The 20464-nt window shown below is 40.3% G+C and overlaps 1 protein-coding gene across 7 annotated transcripts in view; it reads right to left on the reverse strand.

The window, feature by feature from the left end:
• ABCB11 (ATP binding cassette subfamily B member 11) overlaps positions 1-20464 on the reverse strand; it is a 101258-nt gene that overhangs the window by 49103 nt on the left and 31691 nt on the right. For all 7 annotated transcript variants that reach the window (XM_013969124.2, XM_013969135.2, XM_013969127.2 and 4 more), the window contains 5 exons: positions 18070-18241; positions 14195-14319; positions 11853-12027; positions 4763-4876; positions 1212-1322 (listed from right to left, as the gene is read on the reverse strand). In XM_013969124.2, coding sequence (XP_013824578.2) covers positions 1212-1322; positions 4763-4876; positions 11853-12027; positions 14195-14319; positions 18070-18241 — 697 coding nt within the window. The remainder of the gene's footprint in view (positions 1-1211; positions 1323-4762; positions 4877-11852; positions 12028-14194; positions 14320-18069; positions 18242-20464) is intronic.

Below are 20464 nucleotides of genomic sequence, written 5' to 3' on the forward strand. Positions count from 1 at the left end.
ATCTATTGATGAATATATATACATGTATATATATGCATATGTATACTCACATACAAAGGAATTTACTCATACATAAAAAATTAAATATTGGTGTTTGTGACAACATGGATGAATCTAAAAAGTATTATGCTAAGTGAAATATCAGACAGAGAAGGACAAATACTGTATGATCTCACTTATATGTAGAATCTAAAAAATAAAATAAGCAAACGAGCAAAACAAAATGAAAACAGACTCAGAGAAACAGAGAACAAATGAGTGATTGCCAGAGGGGGAAATATGTGAGGGGGTTAAGGAGGTAGAAGTCTGAAGTTATAAAATAAATAAGGCACGTAAATAAATAATATACAGCATAAGGAATATGGTCAATAATATTGTAATGATTCTGGATAGGGGCAGATGATAGCTAGACTTACCACAGTGATCATTTCATAATGTATGCAAATATCTAATTGCTCTGTAGTACAGCTGAAAGCACAATATTTTGCATCAACTATTTTTCAATTAAAAGTAAATAAATGAAAAGAAAGCCTAGCTAAAGATACTCTGTTAAAAATGAGGAATAAGTCTCCTTTCCTTCCAAAGCCAGTTCTTTTAGAGAAGTAGATTCTAAGTTTCCTGTAGGGTAAATTGCCTTTAAAGACACTTGCTCAGTAGGTGTGGGAACAGTGTAAATTTTTGTCACCTTGTGCCCAGAACAATTGCATAGTACAAGACAGTGATTATAAGATTACAAAATTACCTTTCCTCTAAGGGCTGATCTAATGATCCTTGTAAACATGGATAGGAAGTAAAATATTTCAGAGAGCAGCTTTCCTTTGCCACTTCATATCCCACCCATGCAGGGTTCTACCTTCTGCAGCCTCTAAAGAGATACTTGGCACAGCTGTCCTGGATTGTTCTGATTGCCTTGCAGTTTGTTTAGCTTGCTCTCACAGTGACAGGACCTGCCACTCATTTCAACAGAGTGTCACTCAGCTGACTTAACCTGAATGTGCTACCAAACTGTTCCTACCAAAGAGATTTGTATATTATTATCAGCACAAGGAATGTGGTTAGTGGCCTAAGGAACAAGACCTGAGGACACTTCCAGAGAAACATGCCTCTGTGCCTTTTTCCTGGAAAATGAGTCACGCTTCAGAAAAACAAATAATTTGTGGCTCTGGAAATGGATCATCAAAGAAGAAAACTGGAAAAAGATTGGCACGTACCTTCACCTCTGGTCTGGAAGGATAGTGGAAGGTCACATTATGGAATTCAATTTCACCCTTAATTCGATCCAGCTTGTAACCATCTTCTGACATACAGTCAATGAGGGGTTTCTGAAGTGGAATGTAAAAGCGATAGAGCGATAGCATGTATAACATGCATTTACTGTCCATCTCAGTTTGAATTTATTCATAACACAGAACAGTAATCAGGCTAAACATTGCCAAAGATAAGCTGCTCCTACATTAAATTGTATTAATAATAGTAATAATATTCACTAACACTTATTGGGAAATTAACGTTGAGATGTTTACTGTGTAATTACTATCGTATATAACTGTATTAAAATATATTATATGTTATGTATATTATGTAGATTTATATATAACCAAATTTACATAAATAACGTATAATTAATTATAATTAAAACTGCCATTGATCATATAATTGGTATAAAACATTATCACATTAACTTAATTAGTATTTACATTACTATGATATATTTTATATAGTGAAAATATCACAATATAATATATGGTATTAATCTTTAATTAATATATTGGTATGTAATATATTGATATTATTATGGAGTATTATAATATTGAGATACCCCAAAAGACAGTCTACAGGAGTTTTAATGTTTTTTCTTTTATGTGATCGTCACCATTACCTAACTTGACAGATGATACACGTTTGTTCACTGAGGAAGTAGAGGAGTCTCAAGTGGTCAAGACCCAGTAGCACCCTACATTTGACTATGTAGATGATGACTGACACTAACTGACTGTTCTCAAGTGGTGTCTCCAAATGCCACCAACTTTTAACTGACATGCTGAATTTCACCTCCATGGCTGCTAGTAGTGAGCCTAATTCAGACCTTAACCATGGTGGATAATCAGGCCAGAGTGAGGGTTATCTCCTGCTACCAGAACACTCAGGGTCAACTTCTTTCTTCTCTTACCCTCGTGAGACAAACTCATCATCCTATCTCTTTCTGGGGCTACAGTGTCATCTATTTCTCCTTCTTTATTCTCTAGTAAAACTAATAATTTTTAAATGCCTTAATTATTTGTAATATTTTCAAGGGGCTTTTAGACACCTCTTATTTGAGCATACAACAAAGCCAAGAATGAGGTAGAATTTGGATCTCTCTACAAGGTTTTCAACTATCTTTCTATAGCCCAATAAATGAAACCCCAAAATATAAAACAGATAAAGTGATGGACAGTTTCCTCCAGCAGATTCTAATCTCACCAACACTATCAATGTAGGGACCCACAATGCACGTCTGGATTTCCAGGGCTTCTGACTCAGTCCTGAGCGTCTTCTCAGAGAAGATGTGCTTGGATTTTGATCTTTCTATCTTGACGTCCACTGTGCTCCAATAGATTAATCAGGAAAATCTTAGCTAGGCTACCAGGGTCAAAGCCTGCAGACTTTCTGTCACATTTAGAAGTTAATCTGATCTTATGAACTGGGTCTTAAAGTCCTGTATGATCTGGCTGCTTCCCATCTCTCCATCTTCTTTCTTGCTCACTCTGTTCAGTTACACTGACTTTGTTTTAGTTCCTTGCACTCACCAAGCCCTTTTCCAACCTGGAGGTCTCTCCCATGAATACGCTCCCTGCTCTTACCTCCCAGGCATCACTCCTCTCCCAAATACTTTTTTGCATGGCTGACTCACCTGCTTTGGTTCTCAGTTCATAAGTGGCATCACTGTCACTCAATATAAAGTCTCCTTCCCCTACCCCAACTGCTATCGCAGTGACCTGTTTTATTTCCATTACTGTCTTGCTGCTGCTTCTTAGTCGCTCAGTTGCGTCCAGCTCTTTGCAACCACATGGACTGCTGCCCGCCAGGCTCTTCTATCCATGGAATTCTCCAGGCAAGAATACTGAAGTGGGTTGCCATGCCCTCCTACAGAGGATCTTCCCAACCCAGGATTGAACCAGGTCTCCCAAATTGCAGGCGGATTCTTTACCATCTGAGGCACCATTGTACTTATCACTGTCTAATATTATCCTATCTTTGGATATGCCAATGCCTATTTCCCATATGATATGAGAGGAGGGGCCTTATTTGCTGTATTTCACTCTTGCACTCCCATCTCATACTGCGGTCTGGCTCATGACAGTACTTATTAAGTATTGCTAAATTAAGGGCGTTGTGATAGTTCCTCATATTTTTTAACACTGAGGATAAATTCTTCATGAGTTCATTTCTCTCCCCACCTTCAACTTGCTAATGGCCTCTGCCGGGAGCCAGCACGAGGAGTCCCGCCTGCAGCAAAGGTCATGAGGTTAAGGGGCCCAACAGGCAAAGGCGAGTCAGGCCTTAAGGGAGCCTCGCTGGATCTGCTCATGCATCTGCCCCCAAACCAGAGTCTGCCTGCTTTACTGCATTATGCTTTCCACCTACTCTTCTGACATTAACAGGGGGCTGTCCCCTCACCACCTTTTTCTGGAAAAAGTTAATTTAGAGCTTTTAGATAATAAGTCTCCTGGGCATAATAAGAGTGTTTCAATCCAAAAACCCCTCTGATGGCTTTCTAGCCTGCCTGCCAGACTCTTAACAGCTGCGCATGTGATTGTTTGCAGCCTCCTGATCATGAGAGGCACAGAAAGCTTAAAACATCCTAGGAATGTAGGGGCTTCCGAGGAGTCAAAATCATTAGAATAGGACTGATTAAGGGTTTCATTTGTTGAGCCAATACTTGCTGCCAAATTTTCATTTGTTGATATAGTTGGCATGTAGAAAAAACAGGTAGTAGCCCTGGTATTAGCAACATTAGATCTTTGAGTTAAGTACTTTCTTTGTTATAACCCACTGCACCTTTGTTCTACAGGAATATAACTTTATTTAGGACTTTGGGGGTGATGCAGATTAAAGAAAAAACACTTCAAGGGAAAAAGAGTTTTCTGGTTGATAGACATTTATCTAGGAAAAGAGCCATAAAAATGCTAACAGGCCCCCTGGTCAGAAGATGATGTAAAACCACCTAAGACCTTTTGTATATGGGAAGGTATGCAAAAAGAAAACCTGGTCTCAATAAGGGTCAGGACTGCTGCCCCTGCATAACTCTGCATATTCCATTATTTCTTTATGTACAACTTGGGGTATATAAGCTGCTTTTGAAAATAAAGTTGTGGGTCTGGCACCGATGCTTGGCTCCCCCATGTCGTTCTTTTCTCCCTTTTCTGGCTGAATTCCCATCTGGAGCGTGGAGGCTCACTGTGTCTACTTATTTGCCCTGGCTTCTAAGACCCACGCGAGAGGGAGCCCAAGGCAGGACACCCTCCGCTATTCAAGTGGGTGTTGGTAGCCTACGTAGATGTTGCAAACTCCTTGTCTTGGAGTTTTATTGGTTTTCCACGTAAACCAAGTTATTCAGCCTCTTTTCTCCACTAATTTTCCTACTACACTATTCTTTCCTAATCTCTCTTTATATTTCTAAATAAATAAATCTCTCCTCACTGACGCCATCTCCCCTTCAAATTCCTTGGATCCACCAGGGCTGCACCCCGGCAGGCCTCTACTTTTGGCTTTTACATACCCGGTCTATTGTCTCAAAGATGCTGGCAGCTGCAGCACGCCCAGCTGCAAAGGCTTCCAAACAGGAAGAGGCATTGCCAAGATTTAAAGCTCCTACTATGACACTGAGGAAAATCTGAAATAAAAAGAGAGAAACATAGTTTTCATCAGTTTGTAAATAGTGTTCATTGTCATTTGGGCTATCCATGTAAAGTCAAAATTTTCTCAGAAATATTCTTTCATGGGAGTTTTTTTTTTTTTTTAATTTTTATGGCTGTGAACAGACCACCTTAGGTCTTTGTTGGTCAGAGACATGTAGACCTTAACACTTGGTCCTCTCCATGGGACAGCTCACAACATAGCTTTTTAAAAAATTTATTTATTTTAATTAATTTGTTCCTTGTTGCACTTGGTCTTCATTGCTGCATGCAGGCTTTCTCTAGATGCGTCTCTTCAATTTGACATGCAGGCTTCTCGTTGCAGTGGCTTCTCTTGTGGCGCAGAGGCTTTAGCTGTGAGGGCTCAGTAGTTGCAGCTCCTGGGCTCTAGAGCGTGGGCTGGTATTTGTGGTGCATGGGCTTAGCTGCTCCTCAACATGCGGAATCTTTCTGGACCAGGGAGCGAAACAATGTCCCCTACATTGGCAGGTGGATTCCTACTCATTTCACCACCAGGGAAGTTCCTTCTGCGGGAGTCTGAAAGCTAAATAACTCTTTGGAAACACTAGGGATATCTTTTGTACTATAAAGTATCGCCAATTTTTCTACTGTTATGATTTAAAAGAATACATTATTTTTTATTGAACATCACTATTCTACAAAGAATAACATGCTTTTAGGTCAGAAGAGGTGTAAGTAAGGCAGCATATAGACACTGAGTGGGTTAGAGTCATGGCGCAAGAATTTGACTCATTATATAAACAGTCTTACAATGGTTTTCTGGTGAAAGGGTTGCTGAAACAATAGAGACACTATTATTAGCTTGAATATCCTAGTGTTTGTTACGTGCAGTGTGTGCTTCCTGCTACTGCTATATTCCTGCTACCAGTGAACTAATTTTTAGGATAACTACTGCTATACCTGGTTTCCCAGGTAACACTAGTGGTAAAAAACCCACCTGCCAAGGCAGGTAGACATAAGAGACAAGGGTTTGATCCCCAGGTTGGGAAGATCCCATGGAGGAGGACTCTAGTATTCTTGCCTGGAGAATTCCATGGACACAGGATCCTGGCAGACTGCAGTCCATAGGGTCGCAAAGGGTTGGACACGACTGAAGCTACTTAGCACTCACGCATGCACAGTTATACCGCTACCACCAGTAATAATATCAATAATAATAAGGTATGTTTCTAAGTGCTTTACTTGTAATATTTCATTTAATCCTTAAAATAATAAAGAAGACAGAGGTGTATAGAGGTTGCCTAACTTTCTTAATGTCTCAATGTATATTAAGTGGTAGAGCACTATTTGAATAAAGGGCTTCCCTGATAGTTCAGTTGGTTAGGAATCTGCCTGCAATGCAGGAGACCCCAGTTCAATTCCTGGGTTGGAAAAATTCCCTGGAGAAGGGAAAGGCTACCGACTCTAGTATTCTGGCCTGGAGAATTCCATGGACTATACAGTCCATGGGGTCACAAAAGTCAGACATGACTGAGTGACTTTCACTTTCTCCATTCACGTTTTGTCCAGCTCTCAGGCTCATCTGCTGCTACTGCACACAAGTGGAGTAGCCAGCTTCCTGCGTAGAGCTGGGGAAGACGTCCTTTGACTCATAAACCTGGCCATCTCTCTAAGTTAGGGGAAGGCTACCTGATCACGGTCAGTTGCTCCTAGCCAACAGCACTGTTTTCATCAGTACTCTTTGTAAAGGAAGAGCCAATTCCTCATGCTGGCCTCTAGGATGAGCACAGGATTCTTTCTCTCTACCCTTTCAACCAAAGAATGATGGTTTGTCGCGTGACTCACATGGAGGCTGTTTCCTCGGTCGCCATCTATTGAGGATTGGAGTTATTTCCTGAGCTAAAATAAAGGCTGACTCCTGCTTGAATGTAGTCTTTTTCAGGTAATAAAGTGATCCTAATCTGTGGTAGTTCCATAGCTGGACTCTTTCCATGGATTATACCACATCAGAACAAAATGCCCCAAAATTCTTCCCCATTCTCTTTTTCCCTTATGGCCAGGCAATGGGGCTTCTCAGAGCCTGTCAGCCGTCTCCTCTCTCTCCAATATCCTCTCTATTCTATACATCATGATGCTGTGGGCCAGCTTCTTGACTTCTTCCTGAATCCCCTAGGCTATGCATGGAGACAAACATTCTCTCTTCATCTGTTCTCCATCTGTCCATCTGTCCTTTCCCTTAATTATGGCAGGTATTCCTCCCATGGGCAGATTACTTAATCTCTCAAGCCCTAATTTCATTGTTGATAACATGGGGGAAATGACTGCATATACATCAAGGAGTTTTTACAGGGATTAAATGATAATGTGTATAGAGATGATTAAAGACAGCTATGGAAATAATAGTGATGATGGAGATGAAAGAAGTGAGATTCCACATAGGAAGTGATAAGACGAACAGACAGAACAGTACTTGTTCTTGGTTTAATTTTCCACATGTTCTAGTTCAAGAGTTGGTAAACATTTTCCATAAGGTACCTAGTAAAGATTTTAGGCTTTTCAGGCCATATGGGCTGAAGCAGTTATTCAACTCAATTTCTCAGCTATGTAGGACAAAAGCAATCATAGACAGTAGGAAAAAAGTGACTGTGCCTATCTTCCAATAAAATGTCATTTACAAAAACAGGCCACAGTCTCGATTTGATTTGTGGACCATTGTTTGCTGACCCTTGGTCTAGACCAATTCACTAGTGGCCTAAACTGAAGTTTGAAGTCAAACCCTTGATCAGCCTGGTGTTTGCAAGCATTACCTGAAGTGAGTATCTCTCTTAGGGTTCTTAGGTGAAGAGTGAGTGAGACAGACAGAAAGAAAAAGTGTTAGTTGCTCAGTTGTGTCTGACTCTTACTCCCCGCCCCCTCCGCCCACCACCAGTCTCCTCTGTCCATGGAATTCTCCAGATGAGAATACTGGAGCGGGTTGCCACTCCCTTCTCCAGGGGATCCTCCCAGCCCAGGGATCTGATCTGGGTCTCCTGCATTGCAAGCACTAATACCATTGCAGGAGCTAGCACATCTCCTGGGAGACCATCATCTCTCATTCCAAATATCACACTCTTTAGCCCTGTAAACGTCAGTGTGGGAAGAAGGTGGGCGAAGGAAGCCTCTGAGAAACAGTGTACCTGTGGGTGTGCTATGCTGGAGAGGGGATCTGTGCACAGAAAGCAAACTTGTGGTTACCAAAGGAGAGGGGAGTAGGGGAGGGATGAATTGGGAGTTTGGGACTAGCAGATGCAAACTATGATATATAGAATGATAAACAACAAGGACCTACACAGGGAACTATCAATGCATTCAATATCTTATAATAACCTATAGCGGAAAAGAATCTGAAAAAGAATATATATATATGTATAACTGAATCATTTTCCTATACACCTGAAACTAACACATGGTAAATCAACTGTACTTCAATTAAATAAATAAAATGAAATCTGTGGCCCTTTGGAAGAGATTCAGGAACAGGAAAACAGTGCTTAATGAGTCGGGTCCCAGAATCACAGAAATCTGGGCTCAAATCCCACCCTCTGCTACTTGGCATATAATTCTCACCTCATGGCTCCATCTCATTTTTAAGTGGTGGCATAATGGCATCAGTTACAGAATGAAGTTGTGACTATTACACATGGTAATTATATTAAATACTTTACTCAGTGCTTGACACCTTGTATACACTAAAGGATGCTCCTCTCTATTACTGCTGTTACTTTTTCATTACCGAGTCCTAAAACTTGAAAGGGGCATGAAAGAGCAGACTTCAGCACCATTTAGTTCCCTTTTATCTTTTTTTGTTAATAGATCACAGAGAGTGGTTTTTGTCCATGTACAAGTGATACTAATTACAGCCATTTATGTGAACTACTTACCATTTAGGCCCAATTACCATGCAGCCAATAATGATTTTGTGCATCACAAAATGTGTTAGATTAACCTAATTGTTAATTAGTTTAGTGGATTAAAAACACTCAGCTCATGCAAACTCAGCCTTAATAGTTCACAGCTCAGAGCATGGCCAGTAAAGTGCATGCACACGCAAGAGAAAGAAAGAGAAAGAACCAGAAAGGGAGTGCTTACCAACAGTTATACTGGTAAAGAATGTCTCTCCTCTTCCCAGAGAAAAATTTCTTAAGATATAAATGGTGGCTTATAAGGAGTAAGAGGTGAGGTTAGTAATTGATGATTGAAAGTTAGAGACATATTACATATCATGTCTGCACATAGTAAGTCCTCAAGAAGTATCACTTGACAGAAGGAATTCTTTATAGAAGGTATACTGTAGCCTATATTCCACTGGGCAGGAAACTTGAAGGTGAAAACTTGTTAAATGATTTAAACAAGGTTGCCATTAGACTGAGGTAGCCTTAATGCCTTAGCAGATTATGTAAACCACCAAAACCTAACCCTGAATGCCTCAAGGCTAAGAAATCAAAACCTAACTACAAAGCTAAATCACAAACAGCCAAAGAGGCTTTCCAAAATAAGGCAACTGCCTCCAGGAGTTAGGTAAAATTAACGTCCGTTGAGCCGGTGATGCTATCTAGCCACCTGGTATGCTGCAGTCCATGGGGTCACAAAGAGTAGGACATAGCTTAGCAACTAAAACAACAACAAAATAAGGCAATTACCTAAGCTACAGCCAGCCAAATAATTTCCTGGCTTTGCTTCCTCCTCTTCTCTTCTCTGTTTAAGTCTTTTCTCTAACTTCTATTAATAGAACCTCTCTAGCTACTCCTGGTTTGATATGCCCAACTGGAATTATTTTTGCTCAAATAAACTCCCAGAAGTTTTAATATGCCTGAATTTACCTTTTAACAAAACCATAAAATTGGATCATTCCTAGAGAGATTCACCAAGGATTTTTTTTTTAATCCAACGGTTCCAACCAGAATTGTGTATTTTCAATTTATCATTTTCTCATTATTCCCTCTGAAACTATTATTTATGAACACTTCTCTCTACTCAAAGTCAAGGAATCATAAGAAGAATGTCTTTTCTCAATGAATGCCTTTCTGCAGAATGAGAAGATACAAGCTGCTGAGACTGAAGTCAACTACAGGTATTTCTGGTTTGGTAAAGTTGGAAGTTCTTAAGAGTCATTAGGCCAATAAAGAAAAAGACTTTATAGTCAAATTTTAGACCTGCAGTAGTTTCACTGGCTTTTCAAATGTGCAAAGCTGTATTAAAGTTATTAAGTAAGTGCTTAAATTATAATAATAGTAACACTTTCCATCTATGCTATCCCTTTCAGGTTTACAAAACATTTTAAACAGGATTCATCATATTTAATTTTTTAAAACAAAGTTCAAGTGACGCCAACTGTTTATCTTTAAAAGAAAAACTAAAATTTATAAAGTCATTCTTAATGGCACTTCCACGGTGGTCCAGTGGCTAAGCCTCCAAGCTCCCAATGCAGGCGGCCTGGGCTCAACCCCTGGTTAGGGAACTGGATCCCACATGCTGCAACTAAGAGTCCACGTACCACAACTAAAGATCCCCTGTGCCACAGCCAAGACCCAGTGCAGCTAGACAATACATGAATACATTTTTTAAAAGTCATTCTTAGTGTATTATCAGGTTCTTAATGAAATAAAGCCAGTGGCTTAGAATAATTATAGCCTGGCCTCTAATAATCATTTCTATTTGCAAATAAAATTTCTATTCAACTTTCCCTGCTGCTGCTGCTGCTGCTAAGTCGCTTCAGTCATGTCTGACTCTGTGTGACCCCAGAGATGGCAACCCACCAGGCTCCCCCATCCCTGGGATTCTCCAGGCAAGGACACTGGAGTGGGGTGCCATTTCCTTCTCCAATGCATGAAAGTGAAAAGTGAAAGTGAAGTCGCTCAGTGGTGTCCGACTCTTAGCGACCCCATGGACTGCAGCCCACCAGGCTCCTCCATCCGTGGGATTTTCCAGGCAAGAGTACTGGAGTGGGGTGCCATTCCCTTCTCCAGGGGATCTTCCTGACCCAGGGATCAAACCCAGGTCTCCTGCATTGGCAGGCAGATTCTTTACCACGGAGCCACCATGGAAGCCCCAAGAAGAGAAAAAAAAGAGAGGATGATCATGGGACACGCGACTGGGGAAGTGCCATCCAGCTAAGAATTTGAACAAGGACAGGAGCTATAAAGGTGGCAGCGGGGGCAGATTTGGGGGTAGCAAGCAAGAGGAAGAGCTTTCCCTGACCCCAGCCACACCTGGTTACCCTGCTCTTCACAGTTGAGGGCCCTGTCCTCTGTAGCATATAATACCATTCTCATTACACAGTGATGTGATTATTTAGTTATTGCTCACCTGCCCCCACTAAACTGTAAATTCCATCAAGGCAAAGATCACACTTCTTTTGCTCACTATTGAATCCTCTGCACTTCATATTAATCTGGCATATAGTAGATGTTCAATAATTAATTCTTGAAAGAACAACTGAAAAGATATTAGAAATTAAAGTAGCCAAGGCATTGGCTATAGCTTGGCTACAGTTCAAGTGAGAAATAAAATATGCCTGTATTATCTGTTCAGTTGAGGGTATTATTGGCTTCATATTTTAGTAACTCATTTTATTTCAAAACTATGTCCAGCGCATATCTCATGCTATTATTAAGCTCAACCACATAAACTGTTAATTTTTAGCTGACAGATCCCTGTCTTTCCATTTTCATGGCATATAATCTTTTGGACTTAGTTAGAAAAATCATTGTTTTACAGCTATAAAATCTTCCATTGATAGAAAAGCATTGAATTGTGACTCTTATCAACTCAAATGCTCAACATCCCTTCACTATAAAAGTCATAAGTATTGCTTGTATCTGCAGATGGACTCCATCAGATCACTGAGGCTGTCCTCTCTCAGGCACTAATGGAATTGAAAAAAATGCCTTCTCTGTGGACTTTTCCTAGATACAGGCAGGAAATGTTCTGTCTAGGTCATCAAGATGGAAGTACCTGGACAAGAACTCCTGGTGTATATTCTTCGTCATCCAGGACAAGTTTGGAGCCATACCAGAAGGCCAGCGCGTAGCACAAGAAGATGAGACACCACATGAATCCAGTAAAGAATCCCATCACTATCCCTTTCCTAATTCCCCAGCGCTGGGCAAACACAAGATTTTTCTCATACCTGTGAAGAGAAAACATTTGAGTCTATTTTAGCAACAGCAGCTTAAGTTAAAATGTTTAAAACAGGCTGCAATGCAGTGGTTTTAATCAATGAAAATAAAATCACTCCAAACACAGAGCAGCTGTAGGGAAAGAAGACAACAATCACATCTGTGTAGTTTCTTAAAATTTGTTTCAAGCTGGCATTGACAATGTATCGATAGATGTTGCCTAAGAAAGTCTCATAGTTGATGACTTCTTGGATGAGTAGGATGGGGCGAGTTTTGCCCCCAGGAGAAAAAAACCTTCAACAAAAAGATTTGGACGTGAGAGGTCCAGTACTGTTGTTGCTGGCCAAAATCGTCACTTTATCTGCTGACTGGAACGGAATAAGAAAATACAGAGACAGAGTTTGGAGGAAATAGAAAGCTGCCTTTAATTCTCAGCCGGCAGAGAGAGAAACACAGTAGGCTCATGCCTCAAGAACTGTGATCCACTCCATGAGGAGTCTAGCGGCTTATATAAGATGAGGGCTTGCAGTCAGGAGCCAGTGATGAGAAACAAAGGTGTTAGGATCTTATTCAAAAACATATGCTAGCATCAATAACCCAGTAATTGAGTTCGGCAGTTCCATGGCTCTGTGGCCTTCTTCCTGATATGTAGAAAGAAGATCTACAAGGGGAAGTGAAAGTGAAAGTGAAAGTGAAGTTGCTCAGTCGTGTCCGACTCTTTGCGACCCGTGGACGGTAGCCCACCAAGCTCCTCCGTCCATGGGATTCTCCAGGCAAGAGTACTGGAGTGGGTTGCCATTTCCTTCTCCAGGGGATCTTCCCGACCCAGGGATGGAACCCAGGTCTCCCACATTGCATGCAGACGCTTTAACCTCTGCACCACAAGGGGAAGAAGCTGTTGCAAATGTACGCAAAGGGTAATAGGTGTGATATGTAACTCTTGCAGAGTAAGGGGGCAGAAAAGCAAACTTAGTTATAGATAAGCAGAGTAGGAGCAGTTAAAGCAAAAAAAAGTAGGATTGTTCAGGTCTTCTCACTGTTCTCTTTATCTTCTTGTCCTCAGGAAAGAAAAAGAAAAAAAACTCATTCCTTTTCTTTACTTTTCACTGCAACACTATTTGAGTTTGAATTCTTTTATTAAGTCACATGGTATGAAAGATAATATCTCTCATAGTGGAGGAAATGGGCTATTGAAATTTTTTATGACAAATAAGGTAAACTTATTTTTCTACAACCAGAAGAAGCAAAAGAGAAAAAAGAAAAGAGGATAATTAGATATTGTAAATCCTATTTTATTTTTCATTTGGTGAATTTGGTAGCAACTGAGAATGTGATCATGCCAGATCTACAACATTTGAAATGAGATTAAGTTGGTGGCTATTTTATAGAATCAGTACCTAGAACCTGAAAAACACTCAATAAATACTAAAAAAATGGAAAAATAAACAAAATCAAAGTTTTAACAATTGTGTTGTTTTGGCCATTTAGGTTTTGATATTCATTAACAGTTATCGCCTAGAATGATGGTCTACAATATATCAATGTCAAATTTTGTTTGATTGAATGGAAATCTTGGACTTCAAATGAGCATACAGTAGCTAAGAAAACACATTGAATAAAATGCTATTCAATAAAAATGTGCAGAATTGCATTTTAAATCTTGTAAGCTTTTCCTTAATGGCAGAAGACAGTGGTTTAAGCTGGCATGAAGTATGTGGGGGGTGTGTACACACACATCATCAGAGTTTGATGTAAGTATCCAAACTAGAATGGCTTTTTAAAAACCACCAACTACATCATCTTCAAAAACATGAAGCTAAAGGTTTGGGAGTCTTTTGTATGCGTTTCACCAATCTCATTATTTTGCTTAGCGATTTCTTGAACAAAAGTTCCCTCTGGGTACCAGAGCAAGGTGAATCTGCCACTTTATACCAAACGGGGGAAGATTCAGGGTAGTGTGCAAATCAACAAACTCCAAGGAAGTGTCAGACATTTCAATTAACTAACTTTTTTTTTTCTTTCATTTCTCACTCCCCTTTTATTTTATTTTTTGGCTTTGCTGCGAGTCATGGGGGATCTCAGTTCCCTGACCAGGGATAGATAGAATGCACAGCCCCAGCATTGGAAGCTCGGAGTTTTAACCACTGACTCTCCAAGGAAGTCCCTCAATTAACTAACCTTTCAACCTCTTTTTTCTCACCACCAAAAGCAGCCACTGTTCGGATAGATGATATAACTTCATCAGCAACTGAGCCAGCTTTGGCATAGGCCCTTAATTCATAGTCGGTAAATCTGGACACACTCTGAAATCCAAAAGAAGAAAATAAAATGTGAAGACCAGATAATTAGGTAAGTCACCTTGTCACTCAGTGGTTCATTTAGCAGAGTTAACACGTGGTATGGCTTAAGACAAAACTAGATTCCCACTGGAACAGTGTTTACCAAAGAAAGAATTTGGTCCAAGTTTGAGCCATGTTAAGCTTCATCTGGGTTCCCCTGGTGGCTTAGTCGGTAAAGACTCCGCCTGCAATGCCAGAGATAGCCAGCAATGCCAGAGACCGCCTGTAATGCCAGAGACCACCAGCAATGCCAGAGACCGCCTGTAATGCCAGCAATGCCAGAGATCGCCAGCAATGCCAGAGACCACCTGCAATGCCAGAGACCGCCTGCAATGCCAGAGACCACTTGGAATGTAGGAGACTGGGGTTCAGTCCCTGTATTGGGAAGATCCTCTGGAGAAGGAAATGGCAACCCACCCCCATATTCTTGCCTGGGAAATCCCAGAAACAGAGAAGCCTGGAAGACTATAGTCCACCACATCACAAAAGAGTCAGATAAGGCTTGGCAACTAACCACTGCCACCACCAAGCTTCATTCATGGATGTTTGTTGACATATCAAAATAATTCCATTAAAAGTCAGCATCAAAAAACCTCTCACAGATTAAGTCCCAGATAGAGCATTTTGTGGGACCACAGCACTTTGGTCACCATATTAATGATGTTTTCAAGTCAAATTGTCACATTTCATTACTATTGGCCAAAGGCCATGTTATAGTTTACAAATACCAGATACAAAGACCAAGGCCTATGCAGGCATCATATTGGTTAGAATGTAGAATAAGAAAGAGGTTCTGAGCAGCCAGACACATGATATGATATGCAGAGGCAATTCCAAAGGAGAAAACTTCAGATGAATATTATACCACTTTGACTCTACTGTAGGGGATCAACTAACTAGGTTTGCTTTTCACAAAAGGAAAGAAAAAGACATTGCACTTGATATTACACAAGTTACTTCTTCTAAAATTGGACTTGAATTGAGTCCTAGTTAGAATCAACCACCAAAAGAATTCCCTGACACAGGTTAAGAAACAGGAAGGGGAGAAAGCAAATGTTGTGAAAGATTAACTGACTCAGAAATCTAAAAAATATACATAGTACCCAGACTCAGGGAGTTTATATTCCAAGTTTTTCCAAACTTTTAGCAGCAAAACTCTTATCAAACAAAATCTTAGAATTTTAGCATACAAGTAGTATTTTATTCCAGTATATTTATTTCGCAAGATTGAAAAGGCAACAATAAAGTGAGAATCGTTTTGTCAACATTAAAATTTGAATTTGGTTAGTATGGATGCCATTGCAGTTTTTACCACAATCCTCTTCTAATGTGCTTCTGAAATATATAGAGGTGGCATGTTGTTGTTGTTTAGTCGCTAAGTTGTGTCCATCTCTTTTGAGACCCTATGGACTGTAGCCTGCCATGGGATTTTCCAGGCAAGAAAAATGGATTGGGTTTCCATTTCCTTCTCCAGGGGATTTTCCCAACACAGGTATTGAACCCGTGTCTCCTGCATTGGTAGGTGGATTCTTTAACACTGAGCCACCAGAGAAGCTGATAGGTAATGAGAAAATTAAGTAGTTGCAAATGTTATCAGTTTTTATTGTAAAATGAAAAGTGAAAATGTTAGTCACTCAGTTGTGTCCAACTCTTTGCGACCCCATGGGCTGTAGCCTGCCAGGTTCCTCTGTCCATGGAATTCTCCAGGCAAAAATACTAGAGTGGGTGGCCATTCCCTTCTACAGGAGGTCTTCCCAACCCAGGGATCAAATCCTTGTCTCCTGCATTGCACGTAGATTCTTTACCATCTGACCCACCAGGGAATCACATTAAAGAATCTCTTAATACCCCAGCTAAACTGATATAGGAGCTTAAAAGATGTATATTGGCAATATCATGTTTCCTACAGTAAATATAAAAGTCAGAAAAGGCATACAAGATGCACAATCATTTCTAATATGTCATATATTGCCCCTCCCCCTTTTTCTGTTCTGCTTTTGAATTGAGCTTTGTAAAATTGCTCACATCATTTTACACAAACATGCACAGACCTGAATCCAAGAAGAAACCATTGCAGAACTACAACATTCCAAATTGGTGACACATCACAAGAAGTTGAAATATAGACACTGAGATGACAAGAGAAACTGTGCTTTGAGCCTATTTGAGACCAAGTAAGCCAGGCCATGTTATTGGTCTCCAACATGTTAAAATGTGACACATGAGCCATTTAAGGGTGATTATTAATCTATGGCAGGTTTGAAGTAAGAGATTAAATATATTTAGAGGGGAAAAACGCTGAATCAAATGTTTGCAGAGTCCCCAACAACCCGCTGGAAAAGTTGAGGCTTTCCCGGAGTGCCACTGGAAAGCATTTGATAGGAAAAACTGTTGTAAAGCTTGCATGATTCAGTAGATTGAGAAAAAAATAAAAGCTAATATCTCTTTAGCATTTAATTCTGTGCCTACTGCTGTGCTAAGTGCATAACATGGATAATGCCTTGAGTCATCACAATGACTTTGGGGGGTATTAACTTTATTTTAACAAGGAGGAAACTGACATTTGACAGGTTAAACATATTATTCTCAAGCCAAGTGATAGAGCCAGGTGGTGACCTACTTAAGTAGAGTGAGCACTTTGCTATTGTCACTCTGTATTACCTGGGATGTGTTTGAGTAATATAGCCAGTGGAGAGTAGAGAATATTTTGCTAGAAAATATAGTCATGGAGATTGGTACTTGTTGCTCAGTGATGTGAATATGTGTGCAGTTTTTCACTTAAACTCTATTCTCATTTACAGCAAATTATTAGTGTACCAGATCCCATGATGTGTTATCTCATATGATTGCTCTGAAAGTAAAATGAAATAACTTCTCCATCTTTGGAAGTGTTTTCTGGGGGGATGACCCCAAGTTCCTACTCCTACACTTTTTCCTGATTTGCATACCTGGGGAATGGAAACTGACTAGGATACTTCTCTGAATGGGTCAGATACCTCTCTGAAACTGATCACATGGGATGGAGAACACTGTGACTGTGGGAATCTCTTGTATGTGCTTGGTACTGATCCAGGTGTATTTGCTGGGTCTTTCTGAGGGAAGCATCTAAACTTGGGAGACCACGGAAGCCATATGTACACTAGACAGTGGGTGGGGATTTGGAATCAGGCTTCCTTGAATCTGACTTCCGCTCTGTCCCTTGCTGGCTGTGCAGTTCTGTAAAAGTCCCTTTACCTCTCTGAGCCTCCGTTTCTTATATTTAAATTGGCACTAATACTTTATAAGCTTGTTGTAAAATTATAGATCATGTCCATGAAGCTCCTAATAATGCCTGGCAAAATAGTAAATGTCCAGTTAATACAGTTATTATTGGAGGAGAACGTGGCAACCTACTCCAGTATTCTTGCCTGGAGAATCCACATGGACAGAGGAGCCTGGCAGACTTCAGTCCATGGGGTCACAAAGAGTCGGACATGACTGAGTGACTAAGCACATTTTTAATATTACTAATATAATAATATATGTGTTATTTAAACAGTCACCTTTAATAATGGAATGTTATTTGATACTGAGTAATAATCAAACAAAATAAATCAATGTAGTGATAATGATATTAACTTAACACACTCAGGAGAAGGGAAACAAGTTTCACATTTTTGGCTGTTTCTCTGTGCAAAAGTCTTCCCATGGAGAGAAGTGAGAAGACATTCTTACCAGACCAATGATGGCTGCTCCAATCCCAATGAGAGGGCTGACAGAGATAATAACCAAGGTCAGTTTCCAACCCTGGTAAAATCCCATCAGGAACCCAAAGATGCTCGTGGTCATGCGCTGAATGAAAATACCCATTTGGTCAGCAATGGCATCATTGACCTTATTAACATCACTAGAAACAAAAGAGGCTGTGATCACTAAAACTGAATTTGGTCAATTCAAATATCTTGCCCAGAAAGTTTAACCTTTTTTTTCCTAAATGCTCCCATTTCTGTATCCCATTGCCCTTGGGAAACTTCGTAGCTTCTCATGTCTTGGAAAATTTGCTGTAGTGTGGAAGGTCATTAAGCCTCTCCCCTCATAGCCAAGGGAGTTTGCCTTTAATCCAATTTTACCAACTGATGTTTACTCAACCTAGGCAAAGGCTTTTGGAAACCATCTTATTTGTCTCTTTTTCTTTCTCAACATTCAAAACACTAAGATCATGGCACCCAGTCCTATCACTTCATGGCAAATAGATGGGGAAACAATGGAAACAGTGAGAGACTTTATTTTCTTGAGCTCCAAAATCACTGCAGATGGTGACTGCAGCCATGAAATTAAAAGACGCTTGCTCCTTAGAAGAAAAGTTATGACCAACCTAGACTGCATATTAAAAAGCAGAGACATTGCTTTGCCAACAAAGCTATGGTTTTTCCAGTAGTCATGTATGGATGTGAGAGTTGGAGTCTTAAAGAAAGCTGAGCACCAAAGAATTGATGATTTTGAACTGTGGTATTGGAGAAGACTCTTGAGAGTCCCTTGGAGTGTGAGGAGATCCAACCAATCAATCCTAAAGGAAATCAGTCCTGAATGTTCATTGGAAGGACTGATGCTAAAGCTGAAACTCCAATATTTTGGGCACCTCATGCAAAGAACTGACTCGTTGGAAAAGACCCTGATACTGGGAAAGATTGAAGGCAGGAGGAGAAGGGGACGACAGAGGATGAGGTGGTTGGATGGCATCGCCAACTCAATGGACATGAGTTTGAACAAGCTCTGGGAGTTGGTGATGGACAGGGAAGCCTGGCGTGCTACAGTCCATGGGGTTGCAAAGAGTTGGACATGACTGAGTGACTGAACTGAACTGAACTGAAAGCTAACATCCCAGTCTGACATGAAGAACCCTTCTTTTCTTTATATACGCTAAATCTTTTCAGTCTCAAAGTTCTATTCACATACCACCTATTTCATAAAAATTTATATAATCCTCCAGGGAGAAGTATTATCTTCTTCCCGGTGTTTTCATAGCAATGTGATTAATCTCTGTGTGTGTGCGTAGTGGTTTAGTCATATCTGACTCTTTGCAACCCACTGAACTATTGCCTGCCAGGTTCCTCTGTCCATGGGATTTTTCAGGCAAGAAATACTAGACTGGGTTGCCATTTACTCCTGCAAGGGATCTTCCTGACCCAGGGATTTAACCTGTGTCTCCTGCGTCTCCTGCATTGCAGGCAGACTCTTTACCTGATGAGCCATCAGGGAAGCCTCCAATTAATCCATATACATGTCTTCGTGTATGTGCATGTAATTATTGCTTCCTGCTTATAGGTAGTATAGGAGAGTGGTTAATAGCCCTGACTCTGGAGCCAGACTCTGAATTTAAACACAGCTCTTCTCAGGCAAGTTACTTAATCTTTCTGTGTGTCAGTTTCCTCATCTATAAAATAGGGAAAATAACAGAACCTACCTCAATAGGTAGCAATGAGGATTAGTTAATATATGTCAAGTATGTAGAACAGTGCCTAGCATATTGTAAGCGATCAATATATATTAGCTCTGATTATTTGCTATGTAAGTTCCTTGAGATCAGGAGTTCTGTGGTATACCTTAATGCCTTGCACAGGGTAAGTGCTCCAGAGTATTGGTTGACAATAATTACATTAAATTCATATTCCTACAAACCTTCCATAATCTCAGGTCCAGATGGAGCAAACAAGGGTCAGGACTTAATAGCAAAAGGATCTAAGATATTACATAGAGATTAGACAATTGTATTCTAACAAGGATAAGTATCTATTCAAAGTCAAAATACGTAAAGGCAGAATCAGTGCTAGAGACTACGGACCCCAATATTCAGTCCTCTTTTATTGTCACTACACTGCTAAATGTCTTTCATGGGACCTCAAATTTCAATAAGTTTCAACAGTTCTCATTAATCAGGGCTTGGCTCATTCAAAAATTACATGGGGTTGGGGGGGATGCTATTAATGACTCAAACTAATATTTAGGTATGGGCTTTGTGGGTAGTTTAGTGGTAAAGAATTCACCTGCCAATACAGGAGATACAGGTTCAATCCTTGGATCAGGAAGATCCCCTGGAGAAGGGCTTGGTAACCCACTCCAGTACTTTACC

This window comes from Capra hircus, chromosome 2 (assembly GCF_001704415.2).
Source record: "Capra hircus breed San Clemente chromosome 2, ASM170441v1, whole genome shotgun sequence".
Classification (NCBI taxonomy): domain Eukaryota; kingdom Metazoa; phylum Chordata; class Mammalia; order Artiodactyla; family Bovidae; genus Capra; species Capra hircus.